Here is a 17483-nt window from a genome sequence, read left to right on the forward strand (position 1 = left end):
AGTTCTAAAAAAAAATCCCAAAAGATCTGACCAAATGTAGAATCATAGAATGCTTTCGGATAACAGGGACCTCTGAAGGTCATCTAGTCCAACCCCCCTGCAGTGAGCAGGGACATCTTCAACCAGATCAGATTGCTCAGAGCCCCATCAAGCCTGACCTTGAAGGTCTCCAGGGATGGGGCTTCTACCACGTCTCTGGGCAACCTGTGCCGGTGTTTCATCACCTTCATTGTAAAAGATTTCTTCCTTATATCTAGTTTAAATCTACTCTCCTTAGTTTAAAACCATTGCCCCTTCTTCTGTTGCAACAGGCCCTGCTAAGAAGTTTGCCCCCATCTTTTTTACAGGACCCTTTTAAGTATTGAAAGGCCACAATAAGGTCTCCTGGGAGCCTTCTTTTATCTGGGCTGAAGAGCCCCAAATCTCTCAGCCTGTCCACCTGGAGGAGGTGCTCAATCTTCATGGCCCTTCTCTGGACCCACTCTAACAGGTCCTTGTCTTAAGCTGGGGACCCTAGAGCTGGACACAGCACTGCAGATGGGGTCTCCTGAGAGAGGAGCAGAGAGGGAGAATCACCTCCCTTGATCTGCTGGCCACCCTTCTCTTGATACAGCCCAGGGTACGGTTGGCTTTCTGGGCTGTGAGTGCATGTTGCTGGCTCATGTCCAGTTTTTCATTCAGCACGTAGTGAGGTTATTGCCTAATTTTAGGACAGTGATTTAACTTTCTATTTGAAGCTTCCCAATTCTGTAAGGTATCTCTGTTTCAGCATTAAAATTATGAAAAACTCTCTTGACTCTTATTAAAGGCACTTATGGTGATCATAGTGCCAAACATTTAGTCCTATATGTTATTAAAGTACTGGGCTTTGCCAAGAGATTAACTTTTAATGCATAACTATACAAAGAAGTTACTGCTCTCATTTATGATGTTACAGCAATTTAAGAATCAATAAACAGTTTCCTGTAGTCTCAAAGGCAACCTTAAGTGGAGGAAAGAAACAATAAATAGAAATAAAAAACTAGTTAACTGAACACTTTTTATTTTGGCAAAGTTGGATTCAGTCTGTATTTTGTGGTGGTGGTGTGCCCTTGACAGTTTACACTGATCAGCCAATAAGTGACAGACTTCTAGAATTCCAAACTTTGTTAGTCTCAAATGTGCCTTTTGCTTCTTTCTGCCTTGTTTTAAAAGTTTATTTGCATGTATTTCCTCTGTATTTCAAATGTTTTTTAATTCAGCGTGGCGGGAGAAATGGAACCCAGTAATTTTCTTAACATTGAAGATACCTCTGCTTTCTAAAGCTATTTTCGGTTTTAAAACCATTGAGTTTCCATCATGAATCTTCAACTTAGTCTTTTCCCAACATGGTATTTGTAGCTAGTTTGGGAAAGTAATTATTTGAATATTTGAGAAAAACTGGGATGGAAGATAATGTCCTGATTTAAAAGATTTATATTTTTGAAAAACTGTAGATTTGACTGGATAACTGGGGACTTAAGTTATATACAGGTGGAAAGAGATGGAATTAAGGTTACTTGCAAAACCTTTAATTTTAATTTCTTGACATTTTATGCTTAACCATAGAATCATAGAATGGCCTAGGCTGCAAGGGACCTTAGAGATCATTTAATCCAACCTCCCTGTCAAGGCAGGGATGCCTCTCAACTAGATCCTCTCAACTAGATCAGGCAACACATGGGGACCGAGCGGGGATCGAACCTGTGGCCTTGGTGTTCTCAGCACCAAGCTCTAACCGACTGAGCTAACCGGCAAACATATATTTTAAAAACTTATCGTGGTTTTTTTTTGATATATAGTTACATAATAATTAGGTTGTCAAGCTCTCTAAATAAATATATAAATCAGCAGTATTTAACTGAGGTAATTTTTTTCTTCAGCTTACCATGGTTACAGTCCTATGATGGAATGCCCACAAGGCTACAAGAGGATCAATGCTACATTTTGTCAAGGTACAATCGTGCTTACAGTTGATTGTGTTTATTTTGAGTCCAGTTTTCTGCGACACGTTCTTTGATATTTACAATTAGATGGATGGATCTGATCCCTTGATTTGTATTTGGGAAAAAATGTTGAGCCTACTTTTAACTCTCCTCAGATACTTACAACTCCATAAAGTGTTCTATTGCTCCAGAGCAAAAAAACTTTTTAAACCTTTTGTGTATTCATATACATGTGGTCGGGCTTGCTAGTCATTGTTGACACTGCAAGGGTAAGAGAGGTCCCAACAAATAGTAGTGGTGGTGGAGAGAAGATTAATGAGTAATTGGTGTTTAAAGGATATATGTAGGCACTTTGGAGATAATTTCGTTTAACTGCATGTGCAGCAGCCAGCCACAGAAAGAAATTATTTTACCAACCAAAAATAATAGGGTTTTTAGAGCACTAAACACAAGTATTCCACTGTTACCACTGCTGGGGGAGGTTTGAGCTCCTACGTATCAGTATAGCTACTTGACCCTATCTGCTGCTCAGTTCTCTATCTAGTGGTTTACCAGCTTGCAAGGTATGTGCATTTGGAGGACTGTAAAAAGAAAAAAAAAAAGAGTTGGGTCAAAAAAGTAAAAAATTAAATGGAGGAGAGCTGCAAATTGCATCTTAAGAGTTCCCTGATCTGCAGCAACAGACTGTATAGTCCTCTTAATAAATTTAAAAGGGATGGGGAGATGTTGATAGCAACTTAATAATGATAACTACAAAGTGAAAAGGGAAAGGAGGCGAGTGTAAGGCATACATGGGCCACCTTTTAACGTCTCAAATGAAATGTATGGGTGCTGTATGTATTTCAGCAAGATGTTTCCAGCCGTTTCAAAAGAGATTGCCTCATTCCGCTTGTTAGTTATGAGGTCTTCAGAGTTTGCAAGAGGGGATTTCTGACTTTGAACACAGAAAGTGTCTGGAAGATGCCATGAGGCGTTAGTACTATCATGGTCCAGGAGAAATAGGAGCTTTTTAATTGTGCATCGTCCCCACTGCATACACAATGGTTTTCTATAGAGCAGCAACCCACCAGGCATTTAAAGGCAAGTAGGGTATTCAGTTTGTTTTAAGAGGTTGTAACGAAGTGTTGACAAACCTTATTTCATAGAAACTGAGATCCTTAATCAGGGGCCACAGATGGTTGAAAAATGGTCTGGTGCTTGTGAAGGTTGCCAGAAGTAGGCCAGGAAGTTGTTTCACTGAGCAATGGCAGGCTGATAGAGAGGGAGAACATATGTTTCTGGGCAAGAGAGGGAGCTAAGTCCTGCCATGGCGGTGTGCAGAAATAGATTCGTACCTGGAAGGCTAGTCATTGTTTGTTGTACTGGGTTTTGATAGCTTTTCCTCTGACACATCGTTGTACTACATAACTAATACTGCAAGAAATATGAGGCTTTAAATAGTTTGTTTTATAACTGCTGTCATTATCGCAGAAGAGAACAAGCTGTAGACTCTAAATATAACTTATAGTTGATGGAAACTTATAATCTAGAGTTTGATCAGACAATGGGAGTCGGGTTATTCCGCCAGGAAGTAGACTGTTGATGAATTGAGGATGAGAACAAGCTCTTAAACTTCTGGAGAGGAAAGAGGTGATGACTGCTGCACGTTCCCCTTATTGCCTTATCAAAGCTTGGGTGGCTTCTCTGTGATTTACTCACCAACACACTCCAAGAAGGAGGTACAAGTAAGGAAGGAACTGGAGGAAGGAATACCCATGAAATAAAGGAAGAATGGAGTTTGGTTCTGTGAACTAAGTAACAAGATTATAGTTTTCTTTCAGAGGTCAGGATTTTGACCTCTCTATGAACAGTCCTCAGGAAAGCTAGCTTCCTATAGGAAAGCTAGTTTCATATGTGTAAAGCTGCGAATGGCTGTGTTTCAGTCCTGAAATGGTCGTTAGCATGTGCTTCTCAGCGGGTCAGGCAAAAGTGTCCTGTTTGTGTTTATCCAAACCAGGCGTGCTTTTCTAGAAGAGAAGAGGGCTAATGAAGAAACAGCTGCCCGTATCACAAACATGAAGCAAAGCAACAGCAATAGGTTGAAGAGAAAACTAAGCTGCTGGCAGGGGAGTATTCATACTCTTGTAAACCCTTCCAATTAAATTGGAAAGGAGTGGCACAGCATGTCCATATGCAACTATACATTTTAATTAGATTAGCCTTTGCTGTAGGGGTGTGCATACTGTGTCTGTGCTCAGAAAGGGCCAGCATTGCCAGACCAAATAGTAATGGGGATATATTTCTGAATCCCTGCCTGCAGCTAGAAGAGATTGCTTTCACCTAGATAGCGTCCAGCTTTCACTGCATTTGAAAACTCAGACCTAAAAGCCCAATTAACTTTTTCTTCTACATTGTTTTTGCAATCAAAAGCCTCCTTAGTTTACAAAGCCTATGTAGTATTAGTGTGATTAATAACGAGATCCTGATTTTTTTCAAGTGAGTGAACTAATGCAATGAAACATTCTTCTCTCTAATGTGTATGCAGACAACAAAGAACCATCTGTGGGTATGCTAATTCCAACAGTTTAGTGTAATTGCTATCAAGAAAGCATTTTTCCTCCTCAGTAATTATCTTTTCAATGGGGTGATTTATTACATGTACACACATGGATGCCCTAAGGCTGTCATTAAAGCCAAAATACAGCTTATTAGAGTTGCAACTTCTTTGTTGTGCGATGCTAATTTCTGGTTCCCTGATTAGAATTATACTTACTGTTTCCTTTTCCTGCTAATGGTTTTCTTGGAAAACTGAAACAGAATGAAAAAACAGCTGGTGAAAAGGTTGGGTTCATTTTTCAGGAAACTAACATATTGCCAATAGAGCACTTTAAAAATCTTATCTTGAAGAACTGGAAAAATACGTGAACACTTGTTTTTCAATGAAGTAAAAAATTGTGCATGGAAGTTCTTGAAAAGTCTCCATATGCTTAAAATTAAATGTATATGCGTTTGCAGAAACTAGTACATGTATATTGATGGATCAAATTCTGTAATTCTGTGCTCTGGGGACTTGAAGCTTCTTTTACTGTGGCTTCATCATTCTTTAAAATAAATTTTGAAAGTATATTCTGCCTTCCTACATTTGTCTCTAAAATACAGTAATAAATTTTTCTCTGCATATTGTATATGTATTTTATTACTTTTAAGTAATAAAAGAGCTTCTGTTCATAAGAAATGCTGGTTAATGTTACTTAGCTACTAGGTTAACAGCTTTCTTTCAGAGAAGTTCTTTAATGATGATCTTACTGAGAAATAAATATCTCTCCAGAAACTGGGCTGGGTCACTGTTTGGACATTGATTATGTGTTTGAAAAGTGTGGCTCTGCAAACTTGCATTCCAGTAAATTCCACGCAGAAGCACAAAATGAGTTGGATTGATTTCTCCTGCTGCTACTCTGTTAGCTCACAGAAATCAGTGAGTCATTTCTTAGAATAAGTAACTGTTTCTTCTGTAGTTTTTTAAAAAATCATATTGCAATAGTTTCATTAGCAACCAAACCTTGTTGTTTGTGTCTTTTACCCTTTCTTGTTCTCACTCACCAGGTTATTGGAATAATCAACTATACCAGAGGCAGTAAAATCTGGATATTTTTCTTAGAATTGAGGATATTAATAGTGGTTAACAATATAGCTTTAGCAGAAGCAATTGGAATGATATTTTCAGTGTAGGTGCAGTTGTAGTCAATTTTTTCAAGAGAATAAAAATAAAGATGCCTGCATATTGAGCCCAGAGATCATTCAGTCAGATGGCACCCAGCGATGCAGAGTGTGTACCTACCAGAATGAGTCCAATTTTCACAAATGAGACATAAATCATATATTCCAATCTTTAATTTGCAACGTGAGATACTCTACGTACTAAAGTACTTACTGCATGAAAACATCTGTCAAGACAGATCTTAATAAATAACATTTCTAATTAAGAAAGTGCCCAGTACGTTGACAAGTTCTAATTAGCATATAATTGATCTAGACGGTGTGCTTTGCTGAAGTGCAGCAAAGTATCTTAAGTGTGCATGATTCCTACTGAACGGCAAGTTGCTTGCTTTGCTTCAGGAGATAAACATTTTTCGTTCAGTTTTACTACCTAGTCATTTAAAGCAAGTCAGTCAGTTTTTGAAAAGCTAGAAATCTGATTTCAGAGCAGAAGTCCTGAAATTTCCTGTTTTGTGGTGCTTGGGCCTGGAATCAGCTGTGGGCTGCTCATGTTGAGATTGTTCATGTCCTCTGGCACCAGACACTAGGGACAGAGGGGACTGGAAGGGCTGCAGTACTTTGGAACTGCAGGTTAGTTCTGAATAATTCAGTGTAGTTACAAGGGCTCTGGTGGTCTGACTAGAATTTCTGCTTCTCCAAGTGCCCTTTTTTGGTACAATTTTCTATGAACTTGCTGGGTATCATGACTGTCCTAGCTGGAGGCTGTTTCATGTTTCTTTTTTATGCCTTGTCATCTGTGTCGTGTTGTCCTAAGAATTGTGGAATTATAATGTTTTCCCTAGTGTTTATGCATGTAATTTGCCTTGGAAAATCTGAATTTTTCATCGTCTTCTGAGACAGATTTATTCGTGTAATCAGAAACCACCTACCAAAAATGTAAATTATAAAACACGTTATATACAAATGAGACTGTTGTTTCAAAAGAGGGATTATTATTTTAATTAATACTAAATCACTTTTTAGTGTTCTTCAGCCTTGGTTATGAAAATTTTAATTATCTTTTAGTGACTTCAACATCATATAGTAAAAAAACCCCTCTGATCCAGTTTTGACAGTTGACAGTGGAATTTCAAAGTTTTCAGTTCTCCTGAAAAGCAATTTGACTCAATTCTCTTCATGAATGGTAGCAATGATTTCTTTCAAAAACAAAGACTATTTTTTGTTTACATTTGCATTGTTCAAAAGTCTTGTAGCAACTCCCCACTTCTTTTGAACTTGTAGACTGTTTTTGTTGAGCAAAAATATTTTCTTTAAAATTAATAATAGATTTTAATAACAGACTGTCAGAAGATTGTGGCTGTGACCAGAACACATTAATAAACCCGTACATGCAGTTCTAGAATTTTGTTTTGAAGTGAAATGTGGTTAAATGCTCCAAGCTATGATGATTTTGATGAACGTAAATTCGGTCTTTAAGCATGGAGATGAAAGAAGGAATTTCATTTTATACGAATGTTTCAAATTCCACAGTTTGTGACCAAATATGGGCCTCGCTCGCTATCTGACAAGGGTAGAGTGGACTTGCTCCATGTGTTCAGATGAGCTGAAGGCAGAGAAGACAGCTTTTCAGCACCTTAGCATTTCCCGCGATTCTGCGTTAGGCCGGCTGGGCCTGGGTGGTCTGAAGAGCTGTTATAATGGTTAACACGGCCAAAATGCAGTGAACTTCTGTTCATAAATACTCTTCCAGCTGGAGGCTGCCAAAGGGAAATGCTACGGAGCCGATATTCCAACCATCAGCTCTTGTAGTCTGGTGTGTAGCAGAGCAGCCTCTGCTGATCAGTTGGTCCTTCTGTACCTCTTCGCTTGGCTGTAGTGGGTATCAGATCCTTCAGGTTGTATTGACCTGTTGATGTGTAGAAGACCAGCAGGCTGTGAAGCATTTTCACATTTGCTTGCTGAGGAATCTACTAAAGTATTTCAGTAAGTGGGCAAATTGAAGGAGATTACAGCAGCTTTATGACGCAGCCAGTAAATCATTCAGCATGATTTACAGCAACCAAGTAAAGCATATTCTTTCAGCAAAAGGTGACAGGTACAGATCTCATTATAAGTAGGCACAGGAATTTTTCCTGGGATTGGATGTTTACACTTGACATGGTTTGTTACCCTTGGAGAACAGATACTTATGGTGTCATTAATCCTGGAATACAGCTGAAATGATTCACTTCCTGAATGTGATTGAATCAGGCATGCTATTGCTCAAAGAAAGGTCAGAGAACATTGTATGTAGGTTTCCAGTATAGAACCAAAGTTAGTATTGAATAGCAGCTAATGTAGCCCTAAAGACTGTTTTAATCGACTTTAAAAGCTGTTGTAGAATTGGAGAAAGCAAGCAGAATATCAGAAGATGATACCTTCTGCAGCATGTCCTTTTCCATATGTAACTTTTCTCCTTTTAAAGTTTTGATTCACGTCTTTCTTTTCAGTCATTACAATTCCCCAAAACGCAATGCCTGATAAGAGAGCTGAACAAATAAAAAAATGCTTGAGTAAAGGAGCCCAACCCTCATAATGTGGGTTGAGAAGTTGAAAAGCTACTGGGGTTTGGGATCTTTAAGCAAGAGCGAACTGTTTAGAGAAAAGTAACAAATGAGGTTTAAGCTGTTTTTCGAAAGTTTTCTATTTTTTATTTCTTCTTGACGATCAGTCCTTCCCTAAATCACAGGTATTAGAAGAAAATTGGTTCTATTAACTGTTCCTTGCACCTAGACTTCATGAAATTTCATTTAGTTTTATGATACTCAGCCCATGCGATTGCAGCTGTGTGCACATGTGTGGTCGTGAGTCAAAACTGAGGTCAGTTCTTAACCCGATTCTGTTAACTGATTCTGCTAATGTGTGGAAAAAGATTCTGGTAAAGTGCTTTCAAAACACAGTTGTAACTTGGGACTTTCCTAATGTGAAACTTTGAAGATTACTTTACCCTGGACAAAAATCCAAATGATTTATTCATGAATGTTCTTAAAAAGCAGGGAGAAAAAGCTATGAGTAAAGTAAATTTCCATTTTAATATTTTAAGTTATCCATTTGTTTCCATCTTCTCTCTACTAATTAATGCATATAAAGTTCTTTGAAGATGAAGTTGGTTTTGGACTTAGTAAAAAGCTACATATAATTATCGCTATTTGTAACAAGTTGAATGTTAGCATGTTTAAATAAATACCATCTTATGTTGTTCCCATCTTCTTTGCTTCTGTTTGGTTTTGGAAAGTTGATTTCTCTTTTAAATCATGAAGATTACTTCATTCATAGTCACATTCTTCACATGAGTGGACAAGCATTCAGTTAGGAAATGGTTGTTTTAGCTTGTTTTTTTTTTTCCCCAGGGAATTCAGTGGCAGTGAGTCATTAACACATTGCTTTCTGAGAGCAGGTTGACCTGACACCCAGTAGACCGGCAAAAACCTGTGGGAAGGTATCAAACACTGACTGTTGTTCAGAGAGCCTGTTCTAAGTTCTCCTTCAAGAGGAAGATTGTGGGATAGATTAGCTGTGGTTTGGTTACAGCTCCTCGGTTGTTTGATGCTGGGAGCACTGTGGTAGCTCTGGAGGAGAGCATGGTGGGTGACCTCACCGTATCAAGGTGTGTCCTTAGGAGAAGATTTAGGAGGAGCTGAGACACACCAGTCTTCTCTGTACAGTACTGCAGCACCACTGTCAAGACCTTGCATATAGCAAAGTTTCTGTGCCTTTGGATGAACTTGTGAGAGCAGTCACCAGCACTGCCTCTGCGATGGCACGTGCCTTCCACTGCCGTGTCAGCAGGTCTACAGTAAGAGTAAGGCTTTAGTTTCTTGTCAAAATTCTACAGAGATGGACTACTGAAACTAGAAATACAGTGTGTCAAGGACCAGTTCCATGTATTTGGCCAGTGTAATACTAAAGCGTAAGAGCAAGTGTAGCAATTCTCATTGCTGTACTAATTTAAAACTGAAATATTTTTTGTGTCCATACACAAGAAATAGAGGAGTAAAAAAGAAAAAAAGTCTGTTAATCTTGAATTAGATATCTTTTCCAGCTGCCTGAACAAGTTGATTCCAGTGAATTTGCACAGCTGGGCGGGCTGGCAGGTGGTGAGAAACATTTTGAGTAGGTGGCCTTTTAGCACAGTCTGAAATAAAGTGGATAGTAAATCCACAAAATATTTTTTTTGACCCAGACTTGTTAAATAAACACTATTCTTACACATATATATGTTTCTTTTAAAAATTTGAAGGTTTTTTTTAATCGGCTATGGCTTGTTTCTTTGAAATCCCTAGATAGGCTTGTGTAATTCAGTATAGAGCATCAGCTCAGTAATTCTATGAGCTCATTGAGAAGACGTGACTTGGAAAAGAGGCATTAAAATACATTATAATTAAGTTATACTGAGACATCAGAACATGCACAATAAAGTTAACTATAAAAATTGGACAAATTTAGCGAGAGGAGTATCTGTATCAGGAACTCTAGAAAAAACATTCATTAGTATTTACGTACGTAAGCTGGTACTTAGATGTGACAGTGCCTACATTAAATAGCGATAACAGAGGATGTGTGAAAGGGGTGTTTTGTTTTTAACTGCTAGATGTACAAGACCACTTCATCTGGGAAGAGATTTAATATGGAGGCAGTAATGACAGCATTTGTGGATGTTTCCTGCAGAATAATCATTTGGAAGGAAAGATGGCTGTGTACTGAGGAAGATCCCATCTGCCTGCAAATTAGCCACTTCAGTAGATAATGCCGTGAAACCTTCACTATTAGTAGGCAAAACTTTAAACCATGATTTTCCCAGTATCACCAAACGTGTTCGATACATTCCTATGCCATCTTTTTTCTCAGCAGTGACATGAAATAAAGTTCAGACCTGTCAAAATGTGCATAATTTCTATATATATTGTATTTAAACTCAATTTACTTTAAATTCCCAAGTACAGGTTATTTGTATAGAGACTTACATATGTGTGGAATGGTGGCTACTCTCACAGATAGGAAGGAAGAATGCCAGATTTTTCATCATGGTGGCATATAAGCAAGTATCAGTGTATTCTTTCCCTGAAAATAAGAACTGTACATTCAAAGTCAAATTAATATTGTTTTAAGTAAGGTTTCTGTGTCACTGATTTAAGATTTAGATGCTGTCTTCACTTGACAGAGCATTTTTACTAATTCTGCATGAGTATATATATTCCAGATAAAACGACAAGAAAAAGTGATATGTTGTGTATGTCCCTGGGAGATTACCTTCGGGGTTTTTTCCCAGTAGTATAGGTTAATTTTCCTATAAATAAAAATATGTACTTAGAATTTGAAAGGGAGAAAGCTGTTTAAAAATGTTTGGCTATTACAATGTAGAAAATAAACAATTATTTTCACTTTATGTACCAATGTCAAGGAGTAACTACTATTAAACAATAAAAAGCAAAAGTCGGATGAGAACAAAAGAGCACAGTCTTTGTTTTAAAAAAAAGTATATTACTTATTAATTTTTATTATAATCTTTCTTCCATCTCTTATTTTCTCCTGTGTTTTTCTGCTTGCTTCAAAATCATTATGTGCTTTTTGCACATATGTCTTCGTGTAATTTGTGTGTTTGTGTAATTGTGTTGGAGTTTCAGTTTGAAATGAACCCAGTTACTGAGATTTTTCCTGCATTCTGAGTAAGACATACCATCTCTTCCTCTAACTTGTTTCCCACAACAGAGCCAGTGCTTCTTCAAAGCAAGCAGAGTTGTTCTGTGGTGAACATTTAAGGATTGATCTGACAACCCAAATTGCCAGCTGGTAGAAAGTTCAGCACTGGGTTCTGGAGTGTTGCAGTATTTGCTTTGTATTACCTTGTAGGTGTTTCACAGTCTTCTGTCATGTTCCTGGTCAGGCCTGATGTTTGAAAGTGGAGGGTTGGCAATGATCTTTCCTGCCAAGGACTTTACAGCAGCATCAGTATGTTTCAGCAATGTCTTTAGTTTGCTAGCTGTTAAGATTTAAGTTCATTCCTCGCAATAGTCACGAAGGATAATGGTATTGGAATGATGATCTTCCTTTTGGGATCAGTTGATACTCTGTAGATGCCTTCAGTCACATTTAAACATTTCAGGGCAAAAGAAAGAACGTAGTCAGACTAAACAACTGAAGAAACTGTCTAAAAAATTTTCAAGTGCATCAGAACAAGAATAGCTTACTAAATGTTCTGTATTAGTGCAACCCTTAAATAAGATCGTAGAATCAAGACATTCCTGTGCTTAGAAGGGACATCTTCTTGCTCAAAGATTGGATGGATCAAAAGTTAGACTGCTACAGGAGAATACTTCAGCAGGTTTTTGTGCTCTTTTCTTGCACCATTCTCCTTTTTAAGTAGCCCACTCCCTCTGAGGTCAGAAAGTCATGTAGTCTGAGAATTTCACTTGAAAATTCCTTTGAGGCAGAGCTGATCCTTTGTAATTCATGTGGTTTTCATCACATTTCATCCCAAGTTCTAACATATAAATTATGACTCTCTGTCATGTGTGGCTAAGTGCATAGAGGTGAAGTTGATCCAGGTGGTGTCAAGATAGGAGATGAGGTATAGCATTGGAAGAGCTGAGGGATAAGCTCCACGCTGAATATTTGGAAAAAATTGCGGCTGACAGAGCAACTGCTAGAGTCAGCTGTACTGTGAGCTTAAATCATGCGCTCCTGTGTTGTGTGATAGCCAGACTTGTGGAGAAAAATGAAGAAGGTAGGAAGGTAAAAGACTTCTTTTTGTAGGTTTCCAAAAGCATTTCTGTTACATTTTACCTATTCGACTTCCTGCCATCATTGATTATGTTCTATCAGGCAGCAACATACAATGAGATCAAATAAAATGGTGACGGTTTTATAAAAACTAAGAGGAAGTGTAATAAATATTATATATTTTTAATAAAATTATCACTAATACTTGTTTTCCAAGGAGCTAGCTGGAATATCTGACTTCCACTTAAAGTTTGCTTACCCAGAAGGTAGATTTGTTTGTTTTTTCCTAGCTTAGGGCTAGGGAAAGGAAGTCTGGCATAGAAATAATGCATGTAAACATTTTAAAGTAGGTTTATTTCAATGTGCTGTGTCTATTTTTCTGGAAGAGGAAACATGACAGTTTATGACAGAGACAATTTTAGCTTTTGATTATCAGTGCAAGCTACATTGTTACTGTCTCCTGGAATAAAATCCTAGTTTTGCTGATTTAGTTACAGATGGTATCCGGATGATTATCAGACAGGTCGTATTTTAAGAGTAAGTGACTTAGAGATGAAACCCCGAGTGTGATAAAGGCCTGAGGCCTGGTGCTTGGGGCATGGGAGGATAATTCAGTGAGACCCTGAAAAGGATACTGAGGCAGATAGCCTAGTAACGGCAAACTGTATCCAAGCAGTTGTTAATTATTACAAAGTTGCGTTCCCACAGATGCAATCCTTTTTGCCCCACATCACATGTGCTTCCTGAAGCATATTCTTGCTATTAAGGTTAGAGTTTGTATTTTTGCGCCGTGCTTCCTCCAGCACAATGAACCTTTAGGCACTACTAAATACAAATACTAATAAGTATTGCATTAATAGGCATATGAAATGTGTCAAGCAGTCCTCTACCCTTTATAAAATATTTCTTTATATGCGGTTGTAGCTCTATTTTATCATAGAATGGCCTAGGCTGGAAGGGACCTTAGAGATCGTTTTAATCCAGCCTCCCTGTCACCAGGGATGCCACCTCTTGACTAGATCAGGCAAAACGTGGGTACTGAACAGGAATCAAACCCATGACCTTAGCGTTGTTAGCGCCACGCTCAACTGACTGAGCTAACCGGCCCCAAAATTACTGCTAAAAACTTGTCCCCATGAATGTTCTTGTGAGTGGTGTTTTAACTGCACAAGCAATTAAGCAGGAAAGGAGGAGCTGATAAGCCAGTCAAAGAGGTTTTGTTTCTTAATTTGGAGACTTGAGAATCATATATAAACGTAATTGTTTTTCTGTTATGTTCTCAGTAATGTATTAAAAGGTTATAAATGTTTTCAGGATGGGGAAAAGTGTTGGAGTGTTAACTTGTGACAGTTCTCCTGCACATATGTAAAAAAGATGACTTCTGAAGAAAAAATGTTAATGCATGCTTCAGTATCTGATTCTTTTCCATTTTCCCACAGATATCAATGAGTGTCAGTTACAGGGAGTGTGCCCTAATGGTGAGTGCTTGAATACTATGGGCAGCTACAGATGTACCTGCAAAATGGGATTTGTGCCAGATCCTACCCTCTCACGATGCATACGTAAGTAATGGTGCTCATCAAAGTACCAAACTAGATGCCTAGTTGCACTTTAGGTGAGGATTCGTGTGACTGTCCCCAGTTCTTCGAAGCTGTTGCTGCCTCCTCTTTTCAGCTTGTTCAGTTTACCGAGTCAGTCTCGGTGCTCGTACCTCTTTTCTGTCTCTTTGTCCTGGAAGCCTTGGTCTTCAGCAGAGGTAGTCCAGGATCCTTCCCATCTTTTCCTGGTTTTCTCTTCACAGAACCTTCAAGATCACATCCAGCCTTCTCATATATGCAGTTTTTCTCCCCAGTCTGGAATTCTCCTTCCCACAATTTTTCTTCCCCACTCTGGTGGTTCCCCAGCCAAAATAATCTTTGTGTCCTGCCTTCCCCTCTTTCCTCTCTGCAGCTTTGACCTGCGTAGTTTCTATTACTAAACATTCAGCCCGGGATGATCTTTGGCACATTTTTCTTCTAATTAAGAAGGATTAAAAATTAAGAAAGAATTAGGAGAAAGAAAAAGTTACAAACAGCATGAATGCAAATGTTTTCCTCTGTTAATCAGCTTTTACTTGGTTTGAGATCCACTACCTTTGCAAGAGGAAAAGAAGGCATGGGGAACTAAATTTCTTTCTTTAAGATTTTTTTGAAAAATATTTACAAGTGAAAAATACCTCATTTCCTAAGCTCCCTATCTGAGCTATCTTTAGATTTATAAAATATAGTCTAGAGCAGTAGGCGAATTCTTTCATTTTTGCAGCATGATTAGCTTATGCTACTAGTTAATGACAATTACTGGGAAGGCTTTTCAGCATTTTGAAGAGTTTCTCATTGCTTTTCAGTTTAACACCAGAGAAAAGGAGTTGGTTTTCATTTTTGCTTTTAAATGTCACGTTGAACATCAGATAGTCTTTGTATTTTTCAAGATAAGTGAACGTGTTAATGTGGATTAGAAAGCTGGATGGCTTTCAGCTTCCCATTACCTCTTACTACTCATCGCTTATGGCCTTTTGCTCTTCCACATTAAAAACAAGTGTAACAAAATGTAAATGTATTTTTTTTAAAAGTGTCATGTATGATACTTAATCCTTTTGCAGTCTTATTTCTATAGCTTACTTATAGTGGAATGTTCTAGTGGCTGTGTATATTGCCAGTGACTGATCTTAGTGTAAAAGCGAGAGTGCTGGTTTTGACTCTTTATCTTGGCAGCATGTCAACTGCTAGTTTGGAATTACTTTTTTTTTTTCCTTTAAAATACTTTTTATTCTTGGTCTAGGATGACTTGAAATTCAGGAGGTTTTGATGCAAAATAAGAGTTTTCTTTTATGTTGCCATTATGGCTTGAGATAGGTGTTTGAAATACAACTTCTGCATATGGTAATATTAATCCATTGAACTGGTGTTGGAAATCTAGTGGTGTTTCTGTTTTGCTTTTCACGTTAACAGTACCATCCTCTCTTCCACTTTCATTGCAGCTGATAACCCTGTAGTTGCTGAAGAGAAAGGACCCTGCTACCGGTTTGTTAGTGCAGGAAAGCAATGCATGCATCCTCTTTCTGTTCAGCTCAGCAAGCAGCTTTGCTGTTGCAGTGTTGGCAAAGCCTGGGGCCCACACTGTGAGAAGTGTCCACTGCCAGGAACAGGTAAGAACTGCTCATTAAAGTACATGCTCTTGCCACCACCCTTATGTTTCTTACGCATGCTTTTAAAAAAAAAAAATCTGAGACTTCATTTTAAACAAGAAGTGTCCATCACTGCATGATAGTAAAATAATCACATGTAAAAAGTAATGTTCCTCAGGATTTGTGATTAAAACAAAGGAATTATCTTTGATATGCTCTGATAGAATTCCAGATTAAAAATATTTGCATCTCAGGATACATCCTTGACCTTTAGTTCTCCATCAGATGAAGATAAATTTATTTTACCTTATTTTTTGACTATAGGTACAGGCAAATTAACCCTAATTAATACTCTTCAGTTGATAAAGGATTCACTGAAAAGATGGCAGCTTTTGAGAATTAAGTTGCAGCATGATGTGTGTTGTAGTTTCTGTTGCGGTTAGTGGAATATGTATGGGAGTATCCCTACTTTCTAAGCTTCCTTCATATATTTACCATCAGTTTTGAAGAATGTGCTAAGTCTGGTGTTACCTTCTTAACAATAAATGGTTAGTTAAACATCTCAAGCTACCTTGCACTTAAACAATTCCTTACTTGGAACCTAAAGCTCACTTGTATTGTCAATGTTCATTTGACATCCTGCTGGTTTTTAAATATGTAAGGACTTGGAAAATACCAGCCTGACTAGTCACCACCTTCATTTAGGCTGCCCATAATAAAGGAACGGATCACTACTTTCAAGTACCTTCTATCCCCTGATTTTGCTTAAAACTTAAAAGACCGAATTTAAAGTGTCTACTCAAAATAAATTGAATATTATTTTTTGTCCAAATGTATGGTCAAATTCATCTTTTGTTGCTTATTGTAATGTACATGATATCCAGCCTGTTCAGTATTTTAGCACAAGTATTCACAATGATTAATCCCATGTTCTTAGTGAAGTCACTGCTGCAGATGTCACTGTTATGATACAGGCCATGTATTTCTCTGGAGTGTTTTAAAAAGATTCAGATTTTTAGAAGTAGCTTGCTGCTTTGGGAAATGCACAGCTAGCATCAGAGACATGATGAGAGCAGTAGAGTCCTTACTTTTTATTTAGTTTGGCTTACAGAAATGGAAGCGACCAACATTTTTGAGCGTTTCAATTGATTTTTAAAGCCGTTGTTTCCTCCATGACTGTTGGGTGGCTAGATCACCATCAGGATTTTAAAAGTCCAATTCATGTTCAGATGAATAATATTTCTGTGGAGAAGAAAATACATTCTCATCATCTCATGACTTGCAATTTAAATGCAGATGCTTTATGTCCATGAGAGTATTGCATGAGGCTTTATGTATTCTGGAGCAGAGAATATATCTTTTGGATGACTAGTCATAAAAAGTAGTCCATTGAGCATTATCTGGAAATGGTTATTTTAGTGATTTTTCTTAATGAAAAGACTTCAGAGATAAAATCTTTGAATAGAAAGTTCTAATGATCTATGTGGGAAATGCTTCACCCATTTCATGACAACTTTCATGATTTTCTATAACAGGTTAAATTCATAATCTTTCAGAGTTTTCTATGAAAAATGTGTGAAAGTGGGATACTCCAGAATGGGGTAATGTATTTACTGCAGCATCCCATCTCACTCTCTGGTAACTTTTAAAATATCTGTGTGAAGTAGACCAGTACTGAAAGAGAGACTGAGGGAGGCCAGCTTTGTATACCTGGTTGCTGTTATAGAATAAGGCTCGCATTTGTGTTCTGCATCTGAAGAGACAAGTGTCAGTTTTTCTCTGAATTCCTCTTTTGTCCAGAATTACCACCCTTGGTTGGGTGTTTTTGAGATGAGTTCTGATATTAGCATTTCCCAGCAAAAAGTTATTTCATCATTCTGAATTCACTCAATTTAATCAAT

The 17483-nt window shown here is 37.8% G+C and overlaps 1 protein-coding gene across 1 annotated transcript in view; it reads left to right on the plus strand.

The window, feature by feature from the left end:
* The window catches only part of LTBP1 (latent transforming growth factor beta binding protein 1), a 67468-nt gene that overhangs the window by 1117 nt on the left and 48868 nt on the right, over positions 1-17483 (plus strand). Inside the window, exons 2-4 of the mRNA XM_009876420.1 lie at positions 1902-1973; positions 13859-13981; positions 15436-15603. Coding sequence (XP_009874722.1) covers positions 1902-1973; positions 13859-13981; positions 15436-15603 — 363 coding nt within the window. The remainder of the gene's footprint in view (positions 1-1901; positions 1974-13858; positions 13982-15435; positions 15604-17483) is intronic.

This window comes from Apaloderma vittatum, unplaced genomic scaffold (assembly GCF_000703405.1).
Source record: "Apaloderma vittatum isolate BGI_N311 unplaced genomic scaffold, ASM70340v1 scaffold17169, whole genome shotgun sequence".
In the NCBI taxonomy this organism is placed as follows: Eukaryota; Metazoa; Chordata; class Aves; order Trogoniformes; family Trogonidae; genus Apaloderma; species Apaloderma vittatum.